Raw genomic sequence first — 26237 nt, 5'->3', positions numbered from 1 at the left:
TGTTTTGTAACAGTCGAGAGTATTCTGTACAGGGTTTTATTTTAGGTTGGCTCTCATTAAAGACTCATAAGCTTAATTACTAAATATTCCTTAAGAAACACAGCTTGAAATAATTACTTCATTAACGAAATTTAGCAGTGTTCACTCGTAACTATCTTCAATCGATTCTTATTTTAGAATCGCTGAATGTTTTAACTTGCTCTTTTGTTCTGACTGTGAACCTCTTCACGTTTTCCAGAATTGTACTTAAAAATACCATTCAGGGGGAAATTCGAAAAATGAGGCAGGAAGTCCTTCTGAAAAGTCCTCCCAATTAACAGAATCCACAGCTTAAGAACAAGAAACACATACTATTGGCAAATAAAATGATAAATAAGAGTTTGTTTTAAAGAAACAGGTTTCAAACTATGTTTCATTTTAATGACATTTGATGAGATAAATGGAAAATTACTTTGAAGGAGTCTTTTTTTTTTAAGAGAATACATTTAAATGAGTAAGCTAGATAAATGTAGCTACTGAGTTTATAGCTTGGTCTTCACGTGGACTCTTCACACTTCAGTGCTCCAGTATCTGCAGCATTTCACTGTTTTGGGAGGTTTTGGTTTTGGTTTTCTTACTTTATTTCTCCCAGTCCTTTCTGGGGGAACCAGCTAAAATCTGACTTCTCTCACAACTGCTCAGCTCATGGTAGTCTCTGCTTCCCTGCGTCTTCCTATGATTCAAGATTGTTTTTAAACCTGGGGTACAGGGATTCAAACTCAGAGACCTGAGCAGGCTCTGCAAGCACAGAGGTGTCCACCTGCACCCACAGCCCATCAGGGCACTTGATAATGCTCAAGACTTGCAAGTTCAAATGTGTACACTGAATTTTGAAGACACATAAAATTTGATGCTTCTAGAGGATATTATAAACTTTTTGATGATAAAGACCATCATATATTTGATGCTTTGTGTAACTTGACTTTAAGTAACAATACTCACTGGCAGATTAAAAAAAGGTCATTGTCGTGGAATTTTATATTTAAAGAATATGTAGCTTTTACTTATAGCTTATTTATAACTTTAAATGTTGATCAGTTTGTATTGTAATATTTGTAAAACATAAGCAAGGAAGTTATCTATAGAATACACTCACAATTTGTCCCATAAAAGATTAAACTAGTTCATGAGAAATGTATACACATATCACCAAATAAAAGTAGAGACTATATACCTTAATATGTAAGCCACTTTCCCTTCCCCCCTCTTCCTCTTCCTCCTCCTCCTCCTTCTCTCTCTTCTCTCTCTCTCTCTCTCTCTCTCTCTCTCTCTCTCTCTCTCTCTCTCTCTCTCTCTCTCTCCCCCTCCCCCCGGTTCACCTTCTTTCCCTCTCCCACTTTTTCTTTCTGCTCTTCTCTTCCTTTATCCACTCTCCCTACTCTTATTTACGATTTGGGTAAAGTTCTGGCAAATTTAGGACTGAACTTCCTTTCTTTATTAGCAGCTTTCATCCCCAGGACAACCTCAATGATGCAGAGTCCCAAAGCTATAACTGATTTTTAAAGTACAGAAATATGAATGGATTAAGCAGATCCTTTCTGATGATTGATGCACCCAAAATAAATTAGTGGCAACCAAAGCAATTGAGGTTTTTTTTTGGAATCTTGAGCCATATTTTGAGGAACAAATTGCAGATTGGCTTCCATTGTTTTTGAGGTAGTAATGAGTTGATCACCACGATGTGCTTTTAGTAAAATGTCCTTGTCCTTCCTGGTAAACTACTGGCGAAGTAAACTGGGATCCTAGCTTTATTTCACAAGTGCATGTAGAAGGGCCAGCCTGACAACCCATAGTGAAATTATTGAAGTAATCCTTTTCTATTTGCACATCAAAACATATTCTAATTCACACTGATATGCCAGTCAACAGTGTGTGTGTGTGTGTGTTCCTAAGAAATTACCTTAGGATATCCCATATTAGTCAGAATACTTCTAGCACCTCTCTGTTTTTTATTTCTTTTCTTTTTGTTCTTTTTGTGACTAGTTCTTACTAAACTTCCTAGGCTGGAGTTTCTGTAATTCAGGAAAGCTTTGGATTTATAATCCTCCTGCCTCAGCCTCACAAACCACTGAGATTCCATCGCTCAGTTTCTCTCCCATCCATCATCTATTTCACCACCAGACCTAAAATATGATCCTTTCATCCTTTCATATAAAATACTAGGAGTCTAGGAGTTCCGATTTCAGGGCATAAGAGAACCCAAGTGTTCAAATTAAAAAAAAAAAAAGAACATATAGGATATGTGAAACAATCGTGTGATCATTTTGAGTACACTGGTATGATTAGTATCTTAAAGTAGTCAAGTCTCTGTCTCAGTTTTGACTCACAGACAGGGGCCTCTTGACAGGACACAAATGTATTCAAACGCTGTCCATTATGCTCCCCAAACTGTTAACGGGAAAATATACAACTGAGACTTTCTGAGCTGAATTGGTACTAAATGGCCATGCCTCCCCATGCACTCTTGAACCATCAACATAAAGTCTAATAAAACACCATGAAATTAAAGTCTTGGCTATATAGGTTCATGCAAGGTTATTCAGAAAAAAAAAAACCAACAAAAATAGGATATTCACTGGTGATGATATTAGTCACATTATATGACTTCTCTCTCTCTCTCTCTCTCTCTCTCTCTCTCTCTCTCTCTCTCTCTCTCTCTCATGGTTTTGCTCTTCATAAACTCAGGGAGCCAGGTTTCAAGGGCACACAGGAATGAGAAAAAAGCTTACACACAGCTTTCTGTCTTGGATTGGACAACTTCTTACTTCAGTGGAGTGAATTAACTGATATATTTAAATCAGAAAAAGAAAGCTACCGAATGCCCATTGCCAAGTCTCTGACACACCCATTATTTATTTCACTGAAGAATGTTGAGAATCAAAATAATTTCTTGTTAGTAACCAGATATTAATCTGATGAATTTACTCAGAGGCAAATGAAAAGATAATTTGATCAAATATAATTTTGGTTTTCATTATAAGATTTATTTCCAATGAAGATAGATTTAATTATATCTGATATTGGAAAAAAGAAGACTATATTTGAAAGATACTCTAAAAATGAACTTTGGTAATTTAGGAAAGAACAAAATATGTTATTCAGTAAAAAACTCCTGAGATGTATCCTGATGATAAATCCATGTATAAATACTGGATTAGATGATCCAAACATTAACAGCCAACATTTTAATAACTGTCTACCCCAATGTATCTCAAATACACTCTATTAGCAAACATGACAGTCCAATTATCTCCATGGTGCTTAGCATTTTATGGTGGCCTATTGCCAACAACAGAATATAAGGTGGGAAACATGCCAAGGAAGTTAACTGATTTTAAAGGCTAAAATATTGCTAGTGCTGAAAATTCATGGTTTATATAAGGCTAGCTTCCCTGACCCTGTTCCAATTCATCATATGAATAAATACATTAAATAAATAAGCACCTATCAAATGAATAAGCTTTCCTTTTATATTCTTCAGGGGGAAAAAGAAAACCCAATAGTTCAATTTTATTACAAAGAATACATTAGCAAAATTTATGTCACATATAGAAGAAATATTCATTTTTCTTTTCCATGGAGAGTATAAAACAATTAAAATGCATTGATAATCCATTATGCATTGATCTGGTCTGTATCATTAAATCTACAATACAAAGTTAGTGATATAAGAAGGAAATATGGGTAAGTTGAGTCTCTATAAAATATGTCTCCAACCATAAATCATACATGAATTTAATTTTTCTCAGCTTATAGCAAGGGAAAAAAATCAGTTACTCCTCTAAAAGTCAAAACGAGTTTAAACATTAGAGCCAAACCTAACAATACCCCATCCATAGTAAGGTTCTGATAAAAGTATGAGTGGCTATATGAATGAATAAATAATATCATGAGACTACTGAATTGAAATCAGAAGACCTGAATTGTAGGATTTGATATCCCCTTCTAACCACACAATAACAAGTTATAATATAATTAATAATGTTTCTCCAAAAACTTGTTACCACTAAATGTACCATATTAAAACTTCCTGAGGCAGATGCCAATTTCATAGTTCTTTTATCCACAAGGAAACCAAGGCTCAATGACTTGTTGATGACAGAGCTGGGATTTAAATTCAGGTAAGACTGGTTCTGGCAGGATACACAGCATATTTGATATCTTTTACATATCGTCTTGAGGTATACTAGCTACTTCTGAATAGTATCTTCATCACTGATAAAACATAGTGGGTTTGGACTTCATATTCTATATGGTTCCCTCTATTTCTAAAGCTGTTATTAAGTCAACTTGAATTGGATTTAAATGTATAATTAGTATTCTAAACCACATTGTCCAATTTTCCAGTAATGGACCAGGTAATGAATATTTTAAGCTTTGCAAGCTTAAAATATTTTGCAAGCTGTCACAAATATTCAAATCAATGCTGCCTTTGTAGCACAAAAGCAGACACAGTGAATATATAAACACTGGGCATCATGTTCAATAAGACATTATGATTTGATACATAGTCAGTGGTTTCATATTTACCTACCATGTGGATTCCATTCCCAACATCACAAATATACCACCCAAGGCATGTTTATTTCAAAATAGTATAAATGAGAAAGGTTGCACTGGGGTTGACCAGTAGTCTGTACTGTGCTGATTATCACATATAACAGGATACTTGAGCTGGGATTAGCAAGAACAGATTTAAGAATCTGTAACGATATTGTGCTAGCAGAAATCTTGATCCATCAGAAGCTCAAGTTTTCCGTTGTCACAGCCACTTCATGTAGATCACATGACTGGCTGTTCAGAATGGTATCTGGAAAGAGTCTATACAAATTCAATCCCTGTTAGTTTCCGTAGGAGAGAAGCATATATTTGCACAATGCTCTATTTAAAAAGTCATATGGTTTCCAATTTATGACTGGATTTCCAGGATAGGCTTCAGTCTGTCAGAAGCATGAATATAGTCCAGATAATGCCAACATATGTGCATATTCTCATAGAAGGAAAATTCATACACATGTATGTTTTAGTTAAAAATGTGATTATATAGAATTAAATGAGCTATTGATATTTATATTAGCAATGTATCTCATAATACATGAGTAACAATGTGTTTGTCAAGAACATAGATCAGTTCTTAAGAGAGATCTGGTCTAATTTTAAGCTTTAGTTTTATTTATGCATATGCATGCCACATGCGTATGTGAGATCCCCTGGAGCTGGAGTTACAGATGCTTGTAATCCACCTGATGTAAATGTTGGGAACAGAACTCAGGGATACTGCAAGAGCAGCAGGTCCCCTTAACTGCTAAGCCATCTGTTAAGAGTCTTATCTAAATAATATCAGCACACTTAATATTCCAATTGTGTCTGTTTTATAACTCAAAGCCACGTGGATATTTCACTCATCATACTGTTGGATATGCATAGCACTAAGCTAGAATTTCTGGAAAATAGGATTGAACAATTTTGCTTGTGCTTAATGTATGCTTAATTTTTAAGATATGATTTACAAATAGTATAATTGAACAATAATACTAGTATTAAATCACAATGTACACATTAACATGAGTTAAAATTGAAATAAAACCAACTTTCAATAAATTTGAAAAGATTAAAATTATACAAAGAACATTATTTTTAAAGGATTTATTTGTATGTGTACACGTGTGTACACAAATATACAGGTGTTGGTGGAATCCAGAAGAGGGTCTTGGAACCCATATAATTGGAGTTCCATCAGGTTGTGAGCTGGTACTGGGACCTCAGGTACTCTGGGAGGACAAGTCCTCTTAAACACTGGGCTATCTGATTAATAGAACAGAAAGTAGAAAAATCAATGATTTGCATTTCTCTTATGACTAATGTATTGAACCTTTCTTTAAGTGACTTTTGGTCATTTGAGATTCCTCTGTTGAGAATTCTGTTTAGCTCTGTACCCCATTTTTAAATTGGGTTATTTGATCCTTTTAGAGTCTAGCTTCTTGGGTTCTTTATTTATTTTGGATATTAGGCCTCTATTGGATGTAGGGTTAGTGAAGATTTCCTAATCTATAGGCTGCTGTTTTGTCCTACTGACAATGTCTTTTGCCTTACAGAAGCTTTTCAGTTAAAGAGGTCCCATTCATCAATTGTTGATCTTACAGCCTGAGCCACTGGTTTCTGTTCAGGAAATTTTCCCTGTGCCAAATCATTTGAAGTACTTTCTCTTCTATTAGATTCAGTACCTCTGGTTTTATGTTGAGGTCCTTGAGCTCCTTAGACTTGAGCTTTATGCAGGGTGAAAAAGAATGGATCAATGTGCATTCTTCTACATGTAGACCACTAGTGAACCATCACCATTTGTTGAAGATGCTTTCGTTTTTCCACTATATGGTTTTGGCTTCTTTGTCAAAAATGAAGTGTCTATAGGTATGTGGGTTTATTTCTGGGTCTTTGATGACACTAATCTTGAGGAGACTTGATGCACCAGGGAGAAGGGGTACCAGCATACCCTCTCAGAGGCAAAGGTGATAGGGGTAAGAACTCTGGGAGAGGCAACATTTGGGATAGAAATAAATAAAATGATTAATAAAAAAAGCAAAAAGAAAAATAAATAAAGATCACTGTCTAAAAACATCAAAAACCAGGCATCAGCCAAACTGATTAGAACAAAAACAGTAACATCATACAAATCCTGCACAAAGAAGAAAAATAAAGGACTTCCCTGAATTAATTGGGGCCAATAACCTTGACAATTTATGTATTTATATTTTTAATTAAAATTTTGAATTATACTAAAATTATGTCACTTCTCCCTTGCCTTTTCCCTCTCCAACCCCTCTCAAGTCCCTGCAACTTGCTCTCTAATTATGGGCCTCTTTTCCTCTATTATTCACATATATGCACATAAATATATAAATATAACTTACTAAGCTCTTCACTGTAGCTTTGTTTAGGAATAACTTTGCATCAGATAACTAAGCATAGGCCTTATATCCCTACACAAGGTTAATTCTTCTCTCAGCACTCATTACTTGCCAGTGGTTTTCTGTCTAGGAGTGAGATTCCCCCTTCCACATTAGCATATCTATTGAAAATTAACAATCAAAATGGACAAATGTGGCGAAAGATATACCAAAGTTCACTTTTAAAAAAATAAGTGGAATCTCATTAGATGCAGAAAAAGCATTTGACAAAATCCAGCATCCTTTCATGCTAAAAGTATTGGAAAGAACAGGAATTCAAGGCCCATACCTAAACATTGTTAAAGCAATATACAGCAAACCTGTAGCCAACATCAAACTAAATGGAAAGAAACTTGAAGCAATCCCACTAAAATCAGGGACTAGACAAGGCTGTCCTCTCTCTCCATATCTTTTCAATATAGTACTTGAAGTTCTAGCTAGAGCAATTAGACAACATAAGGAGGTCAAGGGGATACAAATTGGAAAGGAAGAAGTCAAATTATCACTATTTGCAGATGACATGATAGTCTACTTAAGTGACCCAAAAACCTCCACCAGAGAACTCCTACAGCTGATAAACAACTTCAGCAAAGTGGCTGGTTATAAAATCAACGCAAGCAAATCAGTTGCCTTCCTATACTCAAAGGATAAGCAGGCTGAGAAAGAAGTTAGGGAAACGACACCCTTCAAAATAGCCACAAACAATATAAAGTATCTTGGTGTGACTCTAACCAAACAAGTGAAAGATCTATATGACAAGAACTTCAGGTCTCTGAAGAAGGAAATCGAAGAAGACCTCAGAAAATGGAAAAATCTGCCATGCTCATGGATCGGCAGGATTAATATAGTTTAAATGGCCATCTTGCCAAAAGCGATCTATAGATTCAATGCAATCCCCATCAAAATCCCAACTCAGTTCTTCACAAAGTTAGAAAAAACAATTCTCAAATTCATCTGGAATAACAAGAAACCCAGGAGAGCTAAAACTATTCTCAACAACAAAAGAAATTCTGGGGGAATCAGTATCCCTGACTTCAAGCAATACTACAGAGCAATAGTGTTAAAAACTGCATGGTATTGGCACAGTGACAGACAAGTGGACCAATGGAATAGAATTGAAGATCCAGAAATGAATCCACACACCTATGGTCACTTGATCTTCGACAAAGGAGCCAAAAACATCCAGTGGAAAAAAGATAGCCTTTTCAACAAATGGTGCTGGATCAATTGGAGGTCAGCATGCAGAAGAATGCTAATTGATCCATTCTTATCTCCATGTACTAAACTTTACTCCAAGTGGATCAAGGACTTCCATATAAAACCAGACACACTGAAACTAATAGAAAAGAAACTGGGGAAGACCCTCAAGGACATGGGCACAGGGGAAAAGTTCCTAAACAGATCACCAATAGCTTATGTTCTAAGATCAAGAATTGACAAATGGGACCTCATAAAATCACAAAGTTTCTGTAAGGCAAAGGACACTGTTAAAAGGACAAAACGGCAACCATCAAATTGGGAAAGGATATTCACCAACCCCACATCTGATAGAGGGCTAATATCCAATATATACAAAGAACTCAAGAAGTTAGACCCCAGGGAACCAAATAACCCTATTAAAAAATGGGGTACAGATCTAGACAAAGAAGTTTCACCTGAAGAAATTTGGATGGCCTAGAGGCACCTTAAGAAGTGCTCAACGTCATTAGTCATTAGGGAAATGCAGATCAAAACAACCCTGAGATTTCACCTTATACTAGTCAGAATGGCTAAGGTCAAAAACTCAGGAGACAGCAGGTGTTGGCAAAGATGTGGAGAAAGAGGAACACTCCTCCACTGCTGGTGGGGCTGTAAGATGGTACAACCACTTTGGAAATCAGTCTGTAGGTTCCTCAGAAAACTGGACATGAGACTTTCAGAGGACCCTGCTATACCTCTCCTGGGCATATACCCAAAGGATTCCCAGGCATGCAATAAAGACACATGCTCCATTATGTTCATAGCAGCCTTATTTATAATAGCCAGAAGCTGGAAAGAACCCAGATGCCCCTCAAAGGAGGAATGGATACAGAAAACGTGGTATATTTACACAATGGAATACTACTCAGCAATTAGAAACAATGAATTCACAGAATTTTTAGGCAAATGGTTTGATCTGGAAAATATCATCCTAAGTGAGGTAACCCAATCACAAAAGAATACACATGGAATGCAATCTCTGATAAGTGGATATTAATTAGCCCAGAAGCCCTGAATACCCAAGGCACAAATCGCATAACAAATGACTCCCATGAAGAAGTATGGAGAAGGTCCTGATCCTGGAAAGGATTGATCTAGCATGGGAAGGGAATATAAGGACAGAGAAAAAGGAGGGAGGTGATTGGAGAATGGATGGAGAGAAGAAGGTTTATGGGACATATGGGGAGGGGGGATCCGGGAAAGGGGAAATCATTTGGAATGTAAACAAAGAATATAGAAAATAAAAATATTTTTTTAAAAAAAGAAAAGGAAAATAAAAAATAAGTGAAATAGCCCTAAAAATATTACACAAATTACACATTTAGTTTAGATCTTATCATAATAAAAATTGTAGGTTTCTATGAAGAATTCTATTAAACATCTAGGAAGAGATCATATTATTTATATGTAAAATCTTACATAAAAAAGATGGAACACTGTCCTGGACATTGCTCATATATCAAATCCACAAACTACGGATAACTATTTCTTATGCACATGGAAAATTTTTCGAATTCTAACATATTAAGACTAACAATATGTAAAACTGATAAAATAACACGATTAGCTAAAGTTAATGTCAAGAGTGCAAGGTTAGCTGAGCATTAAGAAGAACAACAGATGTTAATACATTCAGATGAAAAGCAAGGAGAAAAAGTCCTAGAATCATTCTTCTTTAAAAAGAAAAAAAAAAGATTCACTTATTTTATGTGCATGTGCCTAAGTGCATGCAAGTGTGTGCAGTGTGTGTGTGCAGTGTTTATGGAGACCAGGAGAGGGTGTCACATCCCTTTGAAGGGGTTAAGGTTTCTAGAACCCATTATGTGTGCCACAAACCAAATGTAAGTCCTCTGCAAACACCTGCGACAATTTTCACATAAAGCAATTGATTAAATAAACTTTTTAATGGAGACAGTTTCTGACAAAAGTAAAATAAACCAGAAGGATGCAAAATCTGATGAATGACAAGTTACAAGAAAATAGATTGTCTAAGCATTTCAAGTAAAAGCTTTTCTGTTCAGATTATATGGAGCTTTTAACTACATGGTAATAATATAAATGACCTAATATGTGTACATATACATCTATATATTCCTAGCATTGTAAATACATAAATGTGTTATGGAAGCCTGCAGCTAAAGTACATGGTAATGTTGAGATTCTATCACATGAGATTTTTGTCAGAGACCCTCTCTTCATAGTACGTACTATTTTGCTACAGTCAGCTTCCTCTCTTTAAATATACATTTCGGAGTTTCTTTAAAAACATGTCTCTGTGAAATTGAAATCACCCAAGCTTTTATACAGCCAGTTAGTTCCCTTTCTCTGTCTCTCACCCCAGTACTTGAAAGTCACAAACATTTGCACAGTCATTCCTGATTTCCTGTTTTAGAGCTTTCCAAGTAGGATCAGACAGCATGTTTTATTCTGTTTTTATTTACCATCATGCATGTTGCTTTCCTCCAGGATTGTGTGTGAACAAAGTAACATCACCATTATTACCAAGTTAAAATTCAAATGACTATCTATTCATTACTTGAAAGAAATCTGGGTGGTCTCCAGTTTAGGATTCTATGAGTAAAACTTTGCTGTTGATGTTTAAGTCTTTGTATTTCTTTTGGGGAACACCTGGAAGGAATATGTTTATCGTATCATTAGGTATATGATATGATAGACAAATTACAAAGAAAAATTTCCAGCCACTTTACTTTCCAAACAAGAAATGTGAATTCTAGAGTTTCGGTTGTCACACAGCGTTCATAAACCTTGTAAGACATTTTTGTTGAGATTCATGTTATGTATTTTGTTGTAGAGATTTCAGTGACAATGTATTGTTTATCTCCTGGGTATCAGGAGATAAACAGTTTCATTAAATTAATGATTATGAGTACTTTTGAGTGTTTCTTAAATGTGCATTTTTTTTTGTGAAGTATCTAATGGGCTGTCGATGTAGCTCAGTGGTTGAACACTTATCTAGCATAAATGTGGCCTGGATTCCATTTTTAGCACTGAAAACAAAGTGTGCTTAACACACTTATGTATTTTCACGACTGGGAATAAATAGATGTATATGCGGACATATCATGTCATTTATATCACTCCTGTGTGACTAAAAGCTCTATATCATCTGGCTTTTACTAGAAATGCTTTGACAATCTATTTTCTTGTGACTTGTATTTCACTAAAGGATGTCTTTTTAATAGTTCACCTTTTTCTAGTCAGAATGGCTAAGAGGAGAAACAAACAAACAAACAAAAACAAACGATGGCGAATGCTGTGAGGATGCAGGGGAAAGGGGAACACTTATTCACTGCTGGTGGGAGAACAAACTGGCACAGCCACTATGGAGACAGTAGACTTTTCCTTATAAGCTGAAATTAGATCTACTAAAAGAGCCAGATAAACTACCCTTGGACTTACAAGCAAAGCCTCTATCTATACGTTACTACAGAGAGATCAGCTCATCCATCCTCACTGGTGCTATATTCTCAATAGTCAGGAAATGGAAACAGCATAGATGTGCATCAACTGATGAATGGATAATGAAATTTGATAAAGTTACACAATGAAATAATATTAAGGTATTAGAGATAATGAAAAGTATGAAATTTTCTAGTAAATCAATGGAGCTAGAAATAATTAATGCTGAGTGAGATAACTATAGCCCGGAAAGATAGAAATTACATATTTTCTCACATGTGAATATTAGCTTTTAAATTTTAATTAGAGAGTAAGAGTTACAGCTTAGGTAACTAAGAAAGGGCCATAGGGCAGGAGGAGATCAGTCAAGGAAGGGGAAATAAAATATAAAATAGTGTTCTAAAGGGAGAAAGCAGAACAAGAGAATGGGAAGGGTTAAATTCCTTCCTTTACCCAGTCCTCCCATTCCCCTCTCTATTTAATCCTGGTTAATATCTATGCCTACATGCCCCTGCACACAAAAGGATGGGGGGAAACTTACAGCTTTGCTAACTCATCCTATAGACATGGGTTCCTAACTTCTATTTTCCTTGACGCTTAGATCACGTACTCTCATCACTTAAGTATCCTACCATGGAATTTCCATACCAAAGTGTTTCCTGTATCACTACAAAAACAGCAGGTTCTGAAATGCCTACGATATGTATGCATTCCTGCCTCATGCTTCTTTGAATGAAGTGGCCATGATCATGGCCAATGCTGACACAACCATGCTCACCCTAAGGATCATTATAATCTCTTCTACTTAACTACAGGACTCATTTAGTTCACCCTGAGTCTAATAGATCAGCTTCCCCTGCCCACTTCATCTTCCACACCCCAATACAAGTGTATGTCTACTTGCACTTTTAAAATTACAAAAAAAATTAAATTAATGATGCTTGAGCCCATGCCTTTTTTATTTTACAGTAATACTCCTGGAAAGATCAGTTTCAAAAATATATTCTACTAAACCCAATCCAATCAGGCATTATCTCCTATTACATCATCAAAACTTCCTAAGTCCAGGGAGGAAGGCTTTTGTCATTTTTTTATATTTGCATGGTTTAAAAATAATTCCTGAGGGTGGTAATCTCTGAGTAGTAGTGTGATCTGTCACTTCTCTTAGGAGTTAAAAACTTCAGACTTGTGTCTAAAACTGTATCACGTATGGGTGTTTTGTCTACATGCACTGTGTGCTTGCCTGTGGAGGTCAGAAGGATCCCACAGAATTGGAATTAGAGATGATTGCAAGCTGCCAGGTGGGTACTGGGAAATGAACCTGTCTCCTCTACAAGACCAAGCGCTCCTAACTGCTGAGTCACTTCTCCACCCCATATCTTAGATTTTTAAAATATATACATGTGTGGTGTTCAAACTATTTAAATGAACAATGAAACAAACTCTTTGACATCTGGGAAACAGAAACTCAAACAGAAACACTGTATTACTAATCAGATTTAAATAGACTATTTTAGGAAGTTTAAATACTTTCCTGAGAGTTATAGTATAATATCTTGACAGATAAAATTTAGATATTTAAATATCATGAGACTCCAAACTACAAGGGTTGTGTTCTGAAGTTCTGAAGGTGGAGTCTGCATCTTTCTGTTTCCTAGAAAGTATTCAACCAGAGCTATTATGCTTCTATCCACTGAATATAAAAACTGAAAACAGATGGGCAAAGATTTATATACTAATAATGTTCTCACAAGATAGTTTATATCATAAAATTTTATTTATCATTAAATTTTGTAAAATATATGAATTGCTTCTTCACAAATAAGAGACAAAGTCTGTCCCAAGAGCTCATACTTTAATTACACAGTGGAGGCAGGGCAGTATTCTTTAAGAACATTATTCTTAAAATAAATAGAATCACAAATCACAAGGGTTGCTGGCACAAACTATATTTTTTGTTTTCTTCCATGAAACAATGTAGGTCATTCTTCCTAAGATATTTATTTATTTTTAATTTTGGATTATTTTTGGTTTCTTTATTTTATTTTTTAAATATTGTATCATTTTTTGTTAAGGAAAGGTGCTGGGCAAGGTGAGAGGCAACTTGTGGGGGTGGTGTTTTGATACTGTGTGGTCATCGGCATCAAACTCTAGTTAGTAGGTTTGGCAACACACATCTTTATCTGCTGAGACATCTTGCCTACTCCTATTACTTTCATTATTTTTTACTTACTAATTTGTTATTTTTATTTATTTTCTGTTTTTGAGATAGAGTTTTACTATGAACCCCTACTTGACCAGTGCCTTGCATTGACGGGCTGCTTCTGTTTCTGGAGTGCTGGGATCACCAGTGTGTGCCACCGTGCCCAGCTTCTAATTCATCAAAGGAAAATCAGAACCCGATGTCATCATGTAATTGTTGCAATATAGATATTTCCTGAATTTCCAATAAAAGCCATCCATCGCTGATGATGAATTTCTCTGTGATGCAAGAGCTTTCCCAGGAGGAAAGGTCCTGGCCTCTTAGCACTAAGAGCATCACTCGGGAACACAGGGCATGGGAACCTACAGCGTGCACGCGCACTCTGGCTCCACAGAGGCACTCTGCAGACGGAGAACTTGCTGGGGTCACTGCCCACTTCCCTCACTCAGCAGGAGCCGAGTGTGCACGGAATCTAATTCGCTTGTTCAATTTACCTTCCTCCAATTCACCATGCCCTCTAACAGCACCACTACTGGAAAGCCATTGCTGGCATGGGCAGCACAAAAACTGATTCGGGAAGAAGCATATTTCAAATGCCTGAATGTCCCTAAATTCAAAACTGTATGGAACCTGTTGCCTCACATACTGACAAAAATAAAATTGGGCATGTCCCATTTTGGTAGAAGAGAGAAAAAGTAGTATTAGTTTAAATGTAGCTAAGAATACACAATAACCTGTGGGAATTTTTGTAAAGACTGAAATTGATAAATTAATTGCATATTTGAGTATTGGCTTTTAAACAGTAAATGGACAATTATTTAAAAAAGAAAAAAAAAAACAGGCCCCTTACATGTTAATCTTATGGGCACAGAGAGTTCTGTTTAAATAAAGCATAGTAATCAATCATTTCAATTTAGAAATCTATTCTTCTTAATGTTTCCAAATTTGGCACAAATCAGATCTCTCACCAAGAAATGCCAAAAAATTAGTGGAATGCTTATCAGCTCAAGGGAGCCAATCTGTCTTCTAAAAGAACCACGTGAGTTTTATATTTCAAATGAAAAAGTAGGGGTTGATATCAATATTAAAAGTGCCTTTTAGGAAGACGTGTGAGGACAATGCCCTGTAGGATCCTTTGTTTCTCCATGGGAGAAATAAGCAACTGGGATATTGTCTGTCTTCTTCCTTCAGTACAGGCACAAAAATGAAGACAATGGCTTTGGTTCTATCTCTATAGACTCTTTCAAGTACTCAGATTTTTGTTCCTTTTCCCCCTTCCATTCCTCTTCCTCCTTTCTTCTTTCCTTCCTTCCTTCCTTCCTTCCTTCTTTCCTTCCTTCCTTCATTGTTTTCCTTCCAAAAATAATGCTTCTTTCTCCCAAGATCATTAGAAAAAAATATTACCACAGTAACAATTATATAGGTGCTGGGACATTTAATTTAAAACTTGCATTTAATTGTATAAAGGGTGTCATTATAATATTCCCAACATGCACGCAATATACTTTGACTTTGTGTCTCACATTACTCTTTCATTTTTAGAAACATTTTACTTCACAGTTCCAGGCACATCTACCATGTGCAAATGGAAGTCAGAGAGTAGCTCTTGTGAGTCGGTTCTCTTTTTGGGTGTGAGGGGATGACACCAAGTTGTCAGGCTTGGAGCCAAGTGCCTTCACTCTCTGAGCCATGTCTGTGGTCCTCAGATCTCCACTGGATTCATATAATCCCTGTACCTTTCCCACAGCGTAGTCTTATTTTAGTGCCCCACCCCCAGCTTCCACAAAGGAGATAAAAGCTGTGTACATATCTTTAAGTGTCTGGCTTTTATCACCCAACATGATCCCTGATTGCAAGTTCCTACAAAGGCTTAATTTTGTTCTTTGTGGCTGAGTAACTCCCTATTGTGCTCATATGCCATGAATACTTTCGCGTATTCCATAACCTGGCTATTGTCAGTAGTGTCATGATAAACAAAAACGTGCAGGAATATCTACTGTCACCTGACATTTATGTGTGTATTTATTTATATCGTTAAGCTGTATGGCTGGGCCACATTTTAGCTTTCTGAGGAACCTACACATCAAGTTCCAGAGGAGCTAGATGAATTTACGTAGCTACTAGGAATTTCTAAGTCCCTTCTCCCCACTAGCCCTGACTGGCATTGGCTTTCTTGATGACCGCCATTTTGATGGGGTAAAGTAGTTTGGATGGGTATTCTCCAGGCGGATAAGGCAGAGAGCCTCTCTTCACATACTTGTTTACAATGGGTCTGGCTCCCTTCTTTGCCCATTTGTTGACTGGGGTAATTTCGAACTTTTACTACTTTGTAATTAACTAAGTTCAACATCTGTTCTAAGTCGTATCCCTTTACTGGGTGAGTAACTGGCTAGGGTTTTCAGTGGTTTACACCCTAGCTCCCCTTTCTTTTACTTTGCAAGTGCGTTGTACAAGCTGGCTCTGCTTGCTCTGATTGCCTTAGCAGCTGGGGTCTTACTCAGATGTTCATATTTTCAAGAGTTTGTCTTCTAGTAGTTTCAGATATTTAGGTTTTACATGAAGGTCTTTGATTCCTTTGTAAGCAAAACATAAAAAAATAAAAACTATAACCCAGAACTGATTCTGAAAATGTAAAGAACAAGGGACTTCACAAATGAACTCACTTCATTTCACACACTGAGCGAACAGTAAGATGAATATATTCTGCTCCACAGCCCCACAGTGCTGCTTTACAGCACATGGACACACAAAGCATCTTATAGATGTACACAGAACACCATCCAGTTGTCTTGTCTCCTTTCCAAATGAATAGGACAGAGTGTGCTTCTCCTGATCTATGTGCTCTGCACTCTGATGCTTCTCCTGATCTATGTGCTCTGCACTCTGATGCTCCGCATGTCTTGCAGCAGCACTGGTCGGTAGTTTTGCTCCAAAATCTCCATGTAGTCAAAATAGCTGCTCACTCGAAACCCACGCAGTGCTTCTTCCTGCCGGGAAAACAGGAAGGGAAATTCATTTACCCAGAGAAATACACACAATTCCAAGTGCAGAATGTTTAAATAGCTGTAGTTGTTGTCAGCTATAGATGTTGGGGCACTTTAGATAGTTGGTAAACATGTAATTGCTTTTCATTTGGGGAGCTGTGTCTGTTACCTGTCAGGAGTGAATCATGGCCTTATGGAGCAAGGTTATTGGAAAACACACACACACACACACACACACACACACACACACACACACACGCCTCACAGCTAACAACAGTAGCAGTAGCAGCAACAAAACCTAAACTCTTCACTTGATCTTAGCCAAAAGGCTGAGAAGCGATAAAACCTAAACTCTTTTATTTTCTTTTTTTTTAATCGATATATTTTTTATTTACATTTCAAATGATTTCCCCTTTTCAGGCTCTCCCACTCCCTGAAAGTCACATAAGCCCCCTTCCCTCCCCCTGTTCTCCCATCTACCCCTTCCCACTTCCCTGTTCTGATTTTTCCCTATACTGCTACACTGAGTCTTTCTAGAATCAGGGGTCATTCCTCCGTTCTTCTTGTACCTCATTTGATCTATGGATTATGTTTTGGGTATTCCAATTTTCTAGGCTAATACCCACTTATTAGTGAGTGCATACCATGATTGATCTTAATGGCACACGGAAAGCTCTGGAACAAAAAGAAGCTACTTCACCCAGGAGGAGAAGAAGACAGGAAATCATCAAACTCAGGGCTGAAATCAATCAAGTGAAAACAAAGAGAACCATACAAAGAATCAACAAATCCAGGAGCTGGTTCTTTGAGAAAATCAACAAGATAGATAAACCCTTAGCCAGACTGACCAAAGGGAACAGAGAAATTAACAAAACCTAAACTCTTAAATGATGAAATCATACACAAAAAAGCAGGCCAAAAGAATAAAAGGCAATGCATATCATACCAGATAGTTTGAGGTGATAGAACAGAGATATCAATATAAGATAGCTAGAAATACATGTAACTTTTTACACAAAGGATAATTTTTTATTGGATATTTTCTTTATTTACATTTCGAATGTTATCCCCTTTCCCAGTTTCCCATACTCTGGGAAATTCCTCCCTCCCCCTGCTTCTATGAGGGTGTTCCTCCACCCACCCTACTCTCACCTCCTTGCCCTCAATTCATCTACTCTGGGGCATCTATCAAGCCTTCATAGGACCAAGGACCTCTCCTCCCACTGACCCCTGACAAGGCCATCCTCTGCTACATATACAGCTGGAGCCATGTGTACTCCTTGTTTGATGGCTTAGTCCCTGAGAGCTCTGGGTATCTGGTTGGTTGATATTATTGTTCTTCCTATGAGGTTGCAAACCCCTTCAGCTCCTTTAGTCTAAAGGATAATTTTAAAATCCTCAAAAGTACTCATATGTGTGTATATATATTATACTGATTATATTATACATGAATATTATATATTATATATTAATTATATATATTGATATCCATATATTATATATATGAAACCTCATCCATACAAACTTGTAATAATTCAAGCAAATAGGGAAAATTTTATTATTGTGCCATGTGTTACTTAAAATCCAGATAATTTGAAGACAAGGTACAGACAATCTAAAAAACTACTATTGATCAATGAAAGTTGACAGAAGCTGAAGAAACTGAACATTTACAGTTGACATCCGCTGTTAAGGCTATGGCAAACACCCCCTGAGGAAAACCTTTAAACTCTTTTTAATTTGAAAGTAAAGCACACTGTTTCCTCGGTTCTCCCACCGTTCACTCCTGCATCCTATCAGCACACACAAGCTCTTGGCTATGCACTTGAGACAGAAAGGTGAGGAAGATGAGGACCGCACCTAGACTGTTAACACCCATGGTCGAAAGCATGCTCTCAGATTGATAAACATGCAACTTGTCTGAGGGTCATATTGCTGTGATGAAACGCCAATACTATAAAACAGCTTGGAAAGGGTTTATTTGGTATTCCAGAGAACTACAGCTCATCAGCAAAGAAAGTCAGGACAGGGAGTCAAACAGGGTGGAAATCCAGAGGCAGGCCTGATGCAAAGGCCATGGAGGGTGCTGCTTACCTGCTTGCTCAGCCGTCCTTCTTATAGAACTCAGGACCATGAGCCTAGGAATGACAGCACCCATAAGGGGCAGGGCCCTCCCCCCTCAATCCCTAACTAAAAAGATTCCCTAAAGGCTTGCCTATAACCCGATATCATGGAAGCATTTTCTTAATTGCACTTCCCTCCTCTCAAGTGACTTTAGCTTGTATCAGGTTGACATAAAACTAACCAGCACACACTGAACCAAAGAGAAGATGTTTGGCTGGATATGGCAGCATATGTTTGTAACCCTTTCCTTGACAGATGTAGCAAGAGGACAGAAGATTCAAAGCCACCTGGGCAATGTATTGAGTGCCTGTCTCAACAAACAAACAAACAAACAAACACACACACACACACAAAGAGATGTTCACTTGATTAATGGCAGAATATTAGGTCTTTGTAAATTTGTGTCTACCAAAAGTACTTATTCACATGTAGAAAAGGATCAGCGAGAGCCCAATCATACTAGACTAGTATTCACCTTAAATGGTTACTGTTGTAGGTACAGAACTCTTATGAATTCACCCATTTTATTTATGTTATTTGTGACTTGGCTTTGATGGTTTTTACAGGAATAATATCCCTAAGTTTGAAGGCAACTCCAGTAACATCTTTCCTCACAGAGAAGGTCCAACGCTGTGAGACCTGCTTCCCATGGTATTCATGATTGTCAAATAAAAGCTATTATTCATTAAATGCAAATTACAATGGAATTCAGCAGTGCTTGAACAATAGATCTAATAATACTTTCCTGGCAAAAAAAGAACCAAAATGACTTAACATCTTTTACTTATTGTTCTACTTTCCTTTAAACATAAAACTACCTATGGAAACGACAGCTAATATTTGGCTGAAATATATTTCTGCTTTAAAATATATCATTTTCAAAAACTGGTTCTGCTTTTAAATATTAATTTTAAAGTTACAAGAATTATTAGAGTAGCTATACTGAAGATAGATTCATAATAATGGCATACAAGGTTACTGAAGTCTCATTTTATAAGTGAAAGATTTAAATATACATTTTAAATGCGGTTTTAAGTGGTATTGCTCGTTTTTAAAATTTTGCAGGCAATGTTATTTCTAAAGAAAAATTTAAAGTACCAAACTTCCACTTTATCTTTAAAGCAGAATATTTTTCATGTCATCCTAAACATTCTCAAATGCTTTTCTTGGGGTAACCTTCCTTGTGATTATGACCATTTAGATTGTTAAGCTATTGTTCAAGTAATAATTAACCATTTCCTTGGAGTATTCCTTTAGTAGTTTCATTGGCAGACCTAAGTGCATTGGAATCATTCTGTTCTATGAACAGGGAAGCAGGTATAGTGACACAAACCATTTTTGTAACAATAGTGAAATAGTTGTTCAAGCAAATACTTTAATAGGTTATATTATAATAATTTAAATTTGGGTTAGGATATTCACTGAGGGTATGCTATATTTCATATTACACCTAACTGCTATTCAATCAATTTGCTTTAAATTATTGGTTTTCACTAATTCTGCATTGCAGGTATTGAATTACCACAAAGCATTAGAAATAAGCAGCCTTACCTACAGCTCTGTGCATGTTACTACCTGATATGATGTAAACATCTTTCCTTAAAATATAAAACTTTAATTCCAAGTTCTTTTTTACAGGGTCCAGTGAGCTTAGAATATTATTTAGAAGGTAATCATACAGATACCAGGGGCAATTAGATTTAATAGGAAGCTAGGCTTTAGATTCAGCCAATAAAGTTTCAAAGCATTTCCCCACTAATTTTTAGATTATGAACTTATGCAAGTTTACTAACTCTAATTATTAATTTCACATGTATCAATGGGAAACAGTACTAGGATTGCTCTGTGGATGATATATTCTAAAACCTGAAAGTCTTATCAAAGGGCACAAAGCCTTCTATGTTCCTTTACCACCTTATGTGCCCACCTTTTCTGCCCACAATGCTTATCCTGACCCTCTAAGGCAATGGTTCTCAATCTGTGGGTGGTGACCCACAGATCAGGTAGCCTGTAAATGAGATATCTATATTATGAATTCACATCAGTAGCAAAATTAGTTACAAAGTAGCAACAAAAATAATTTTGTGGCTTGGAGTTAGCACATGAACTGTATTAAAGGGTCTCAGCGTGAGGAAGGTTGAGAACCACTTCTCTAAGGAAGCTTAGCTAATTCTTGCCCCTGATCTTTACAGCTCCCTCTCTCTGCTTTTATGAAGACTACCCCCAGCCCAGATCTCTATAAGGTTTTTCTTTTAAGACGTACAGGGCCCTTCTGATCCTTTTGAGTATCTCAAACAATGTCTCCCTCACCACGTCAGTGTCCTTTAGTAAGAAGTGTGTCAGTAATATTATTTACTTTGACTGTTTTTCCCATAAGAATTTAAGAACCATGTGAAACATGGACACTCTATCATGTGACTACTACAGTGCTTGGGATATTGTTGGTACCCAGTAAGTAGTGAAATAAATTAAAGAATAAATAGACAATACCTCTAAAATCCTCAGTCCATGCCTCACGTCCAATAAGCATTTAAAGCATTACTGTTGGCCATAACAGTGTCAACTGGCAGTCTTGAAATGGCTGGGATACCCTCCCCTGAGCACATCAGACAGAGGGAGAAGTGAGGAGAATACAGCATGGATACTGACTTCAGTTTTACCTCCTCAACTCCTTGTCAAGAATGTAAGGGAAACACCGATTGCAGACACTAAGACTTCCTGGTCTTTTCTCACAAAGCCTCAGGGATATGCCTATGAGGAAAGGCAAATTATACCTATACTTTTAAAAGTGCTTTGTATATATTATAATTTCCAAAGAGATATGCCTATAAGGAAGGCAAATCATACCTATACTTTAAAGCCCTTTGTATACATCATAGTTTCCTAAGATAACAGAGACTTATTTTTCAGCAACCACATGCCCATTATGCTTGATATCTTGATTTACTGTGACACAGACACAAGGCACGGAAAGATCATTGTGCTGAGATGGGCTACCTTCCTTGGTTTTCTGATTTTATGACTGAGTCTATTCACTCTCAAACATTTGGTTATTGGTGCTTACAAGGTAATAGTGACCTGTAGGTAGTAATTTAAAAAATATTAATTTATGGAAGAAAAGGCTAGGGTGGGTTTAAGTGGAAGATAGTTGATTTACTAAAACTGCAAAATTTAACAAGGATTACTTAAGTGATTTATAATAATACCAAATCTCATAAAAGCATTTAAGAAATCTTTTTGTTCAGCTGAAATATTTATTATGAAAATATATGCCTGGGGGGAGGGCTATGGAGATGGATCAGTGGGCAAAAGGCCCTTGCTGATATGATGAGGGAGACATAAAGAATGTGTTTTCAAGTGACAGAGAACAATGTAGCCAACATCTGAAAATACAGCTAATGCTATACTAGGCTTGTTTTATTTATTCCCTGGGATGAACTTCGCTAATAATATGTGCACTTTTGTCTTCTAAAGCTTAGCATTTAATCAGTTTTTCTCTGTCTAATCTCCATTTTCTACTCTGTCATTACCTTCTGATAACAGCAGCTGCAGTAGCCGTCAACAAAAATCCCCTCTCAACAATTTACTGATTGGGTTGAAATCAATCTGATTTTTCTCATAATTATAAATTAATTTTCTATAATATGCAGGATTCACTGGAGGCATTTTAATTAAGCATTCTGAACTTTCACAGCCTGGTTTCTAGAGGAAGGCAGTCTTCCCCTGGCCTTGGCATTTGGGCGAGCTTTGTCCCCTGTGAGCACAGACAGATGAATGTGAACAATCTCTGCCAGCCCAGAAGCATGTGAGAGAGGAGGTGATAGGCCAGGCCGTGAAACACTCAGACTTCCCTGACAGGACCCTACAAGGACAGCTTCCAATGAATCTATGAGGATAGATATAATGATTTTTAATAGTCCTGTTACACAGAAGTCCACTAATGAAATTCTTCTTACATAGAAAGCCACTATTGAAATTTTTCTGAAATAAAAATGATTTGGATTTTCTAGTTAGCTAGAACATTTTAGAGCATTAACTTTGTTGAATGTTTTTCTCTCTGGAGCTGTGGTAGTCACAGACTCTCAGTGGCTGCTGAAGGCAAATTAATAATGAAGGAATAAAATACATTAATAAATAAGTCAATATGTCACACCGAGTCTCAGGATTAAGCTTGAGTGCTCCATCACAGCTTCAAAAGGTGTCTCACTAAAGCGTGAGGAGAATACTCTTGACTATTCTATTATCCAGCTCACATTCTGTTGTCTATAAAGATATTGTGCGAAACAAAACAAGCCAGGCACAGTGGTGCATGTCTTTAATCTCTTAGCACTCGAGGCTAGCCCAGTCTATAGCGCCAGTTCCAGGTCAGCCAGGGCTAAGTAGTATGGTACTGTCTTAAAAATAAATAAATAAAATAAAAAGGTAAGTCAAAGCAACAGCAAAACATCGATATTGGCTTATATCAAGTCATATCTATGACATTCAGTGACTCTGATATCTTAATGGTATAATGAGAACAGGGAAATCAAGTATCTATCCAACCCCATCAAAATGCATTCTCCATACAACCACAGCACTCCCTCAGTGAACTGGGAGTTCAATTAGTGGTGCTCCCCACTGACTGATCTAAGCCATCTCTTCTTGTCTTTCCAGTTTAGTGATTCAGAACACTAAAAAATTCTTCAGTGGGCTGTTAGAAATGAAGACAAGGGCGCTAGACCCTCAATGGTCTGATTTAAAACCCTGAGCCTAATCTAAAATGAATAACAATGGGCTGATATCATCTCTATGGAACATATCTCACACAGACCTTTACTGGCAACACAGGCTTGGTCACAACACTTTATCATTTCCAATCAATATGTGAAACTTATGTTGGGATAAGAAACACATATCTAGTTTTTTTAGAGGCTCTTGGGACAGCTGGTAATAACTGAAGGGTTAGTAAACACGTAATTTACTTATGTCATAGTAACTGAAACTCAGGATTTTTCTAATCAAATGCTCGTTCTAGTTATTTTTACACAATGAACCATCATCTTTCTATTCCTTAATTCTATGCATGTCTTTCTGTATGCCTGTGTAAAACAATCCCTTAGCAGAGGTCAGAGGGCAATTGCAGGAGTCAGTCCCCTCCTTCTACCCTGAGAGGTTCCTGGGGGTTAAATTTGGGTTTTTAGTTGCTGTTACACTGAGCCATCTCTTTCCCTTCTTATTAGATTTCATAGATTAAACACGGATGATTTATAAAAGAAAAGTTTACAGTTGTTTACTACAATTTTTTTCCCTCTCAGAAGTAGTATCAGCAGACAGACAAACCAAGAACAAAAATGATAGAATTGTCAATCTAAGAAATATTATCATAGCTCTGGCTTCTCATTGTATGGAGAAATGTTGATAAATGCTTTCCCCCCTTCAACAAGTCTAGGCTGCATGTTTCTAAATGTGACTACATACAGCAAACTATGAAAAATTTGCATATGTAGCCACATATTCTGCAAACAAGATGCTACTAATGGTTCAAATAGTATATATACATATGTACGCATTCAAGTAAACTACACAAAAATTTCCTACAAGAAAAGAGAAAGTGGGGGGGGCAGGCTTTTGAGAAACACACATGGAAAGTTAAACAATAAGAATAAAGTCATCCTCAATGGACGGATTAGGAAAACAGAAACTAAACAGGGACACAGTAAAACTAATTAAAGCTTTGGACCAATTGGATTTGATTGATATTTATAGAACATTTGACCCTAAAGCAAAAGAATATACCTTTTTCTCAGCACCTCATGGTACCTTCTCCAAAACCGACCACAAGACAGACCTTAACAAATATAAGAAGATTGAACTAATCCCATGCCTCCTATCAGATCACTATGGAGTAAGAGTGGTCTTCAATAGCAAGAAAAACAACAGAAAGCCCACATACACATGGAGGCTGAACAATACTCTACTCTACACCTTGGTCAAAGAAGAAATAAAGAAAGAAATCAGAGACTTTTTAGAATTTAATGAAAATGAAGATACAACATACCCAAATCTATGGGGCACAATGAAAGCAGTGCTAAGAGGAAAACTCATAGCCCTGAGTGCCTCCAAAAAGAAAATGGAAAGAGCATACACTACCAGCTTAATGACACACCTGAAAGCCCTGGAACAAAAGGAAGCCATTTCACCCAGGAGAAGTAGAAGACAGGAAATCATCAAACATAGGGCTGAAATCAATCAAGTGGAAACAGAGAGAACCATACAAAGAATCAATGAATCCAGGAGCTGGTTCTTTGAGAAAATCAACAAGATAGATAAACCCTTAGTCAGACTGACCAAAGGGCACAGAGAAAGTATCCAAATCAACAAAATTAGAAGTGAAAAGGGGGATATAACAACAGAAACTGAGGAAATTCAAAAAAATTATCAGATCCTACTACAAGCCTATACTTAACACAACTGGAGAATCTGGAGGAAATGGACAATTTCCTTGACAGATACCAAATACCAAAATTAAATCAGGACCAAACAGATCATTTAAACAGTCCCATAACCCCTAAAGAAATAGAAGGGGGCATAGAAAGTCTTCCAACCCAAAAAAGCACAGGACCAGATGGTTTCAGTGCAGAATTCTATCAGACCTTCAAAGAAGACCTAACACCAATACTCTTCAAACTATTTCACAAAATACAAACAGAAGGAACACTACCCAATTCCTTCTATGAAGCCATAATTACACTGATACCAAAACCACACAAAGATCCAACAAAGAAAGAGAACTTCAGACCAATTTCCCTTATGAACATCGATGCAAAAATATTCAATAAACTTTTTGCCAACTGAATCCAAGAACACATCAAAACAATCATCCACCATGATCAAGTAGGCTTTATCCCGGGAATGCAGGGTTGGTTCAATATACGGAAATCCATCAATACAATCCACTACATAAACAAACTCAAAGAAAAAAACCACATGGTCATTTCATTGGATGCTGAAAAAGCATTTGACAAAATTCAGCATCCTTTCATGCTTAAAGTCTTGGAAAAAACAGGAATTCAAGGCCCATACCTAAACATAGTAAAAGCAATATACAGCAAACCGGTAGCCAGTATCAAACTAAATGGAGAGAAACTTGAAGCAATCCCACTAAAATCAGGGACTAGACAGGGCTGCCCCCTTTCTCCTTATCTTTTCAATATTGTACTTGAGGTACTAGCTTGGGCAATTAGACAACATAAGGAGGTCAAAGGGATACAATTTGGAAAGGAAGAAGTCAAACTATCATTATTT

The 26237-nt window shown here is 36.8% G+C and overlaps 1 protein-coding gene across 1 annotated transcript in view; it reads right to left on the bottom strand.

The window, feature by feature from the left end:
- Window positions 1-16528: 16528 nt before the first annotated feature.
- The window catches only part of Tbc1d32 (TBC1 domain family member 32), a 200223-nt gene continuing 190514 nt past the window's right edge, over window positions 16529-26237 (bottom strand). The window contains exon 33 of the mRNA XM_052163596.1: window positions 16529-16832. Within this exon, the coding sequence (XP_052019556.1) occupies window positions 16713-16832 (120 nt within the window). The 3' untranslated portion in view covers window positions 16529-16712. The remainder of the gene's footprint in view (window positions 16833-26237) is intronic.

The sequence above is a fragment of the Apodemus sylvaticus genome, chromosome 19, assembly GCF_947179515.1.
Source record: "Apodemus sylvaticus chromosome 19, mApoSyl1.1, whole genome shotgun sequence".
Taxonomy (NCBI): Eukaryota; Metazoa; Chordata; class Mammalia; order Rodentia; family Muridae; genus Apodemus; species Apodemus sylvaticus.
The sequence above is the reverse complement of the archived record's forward strand: the minus strand, read 5'-3'. Positions and strand labels throughout refer to the sequence as shown.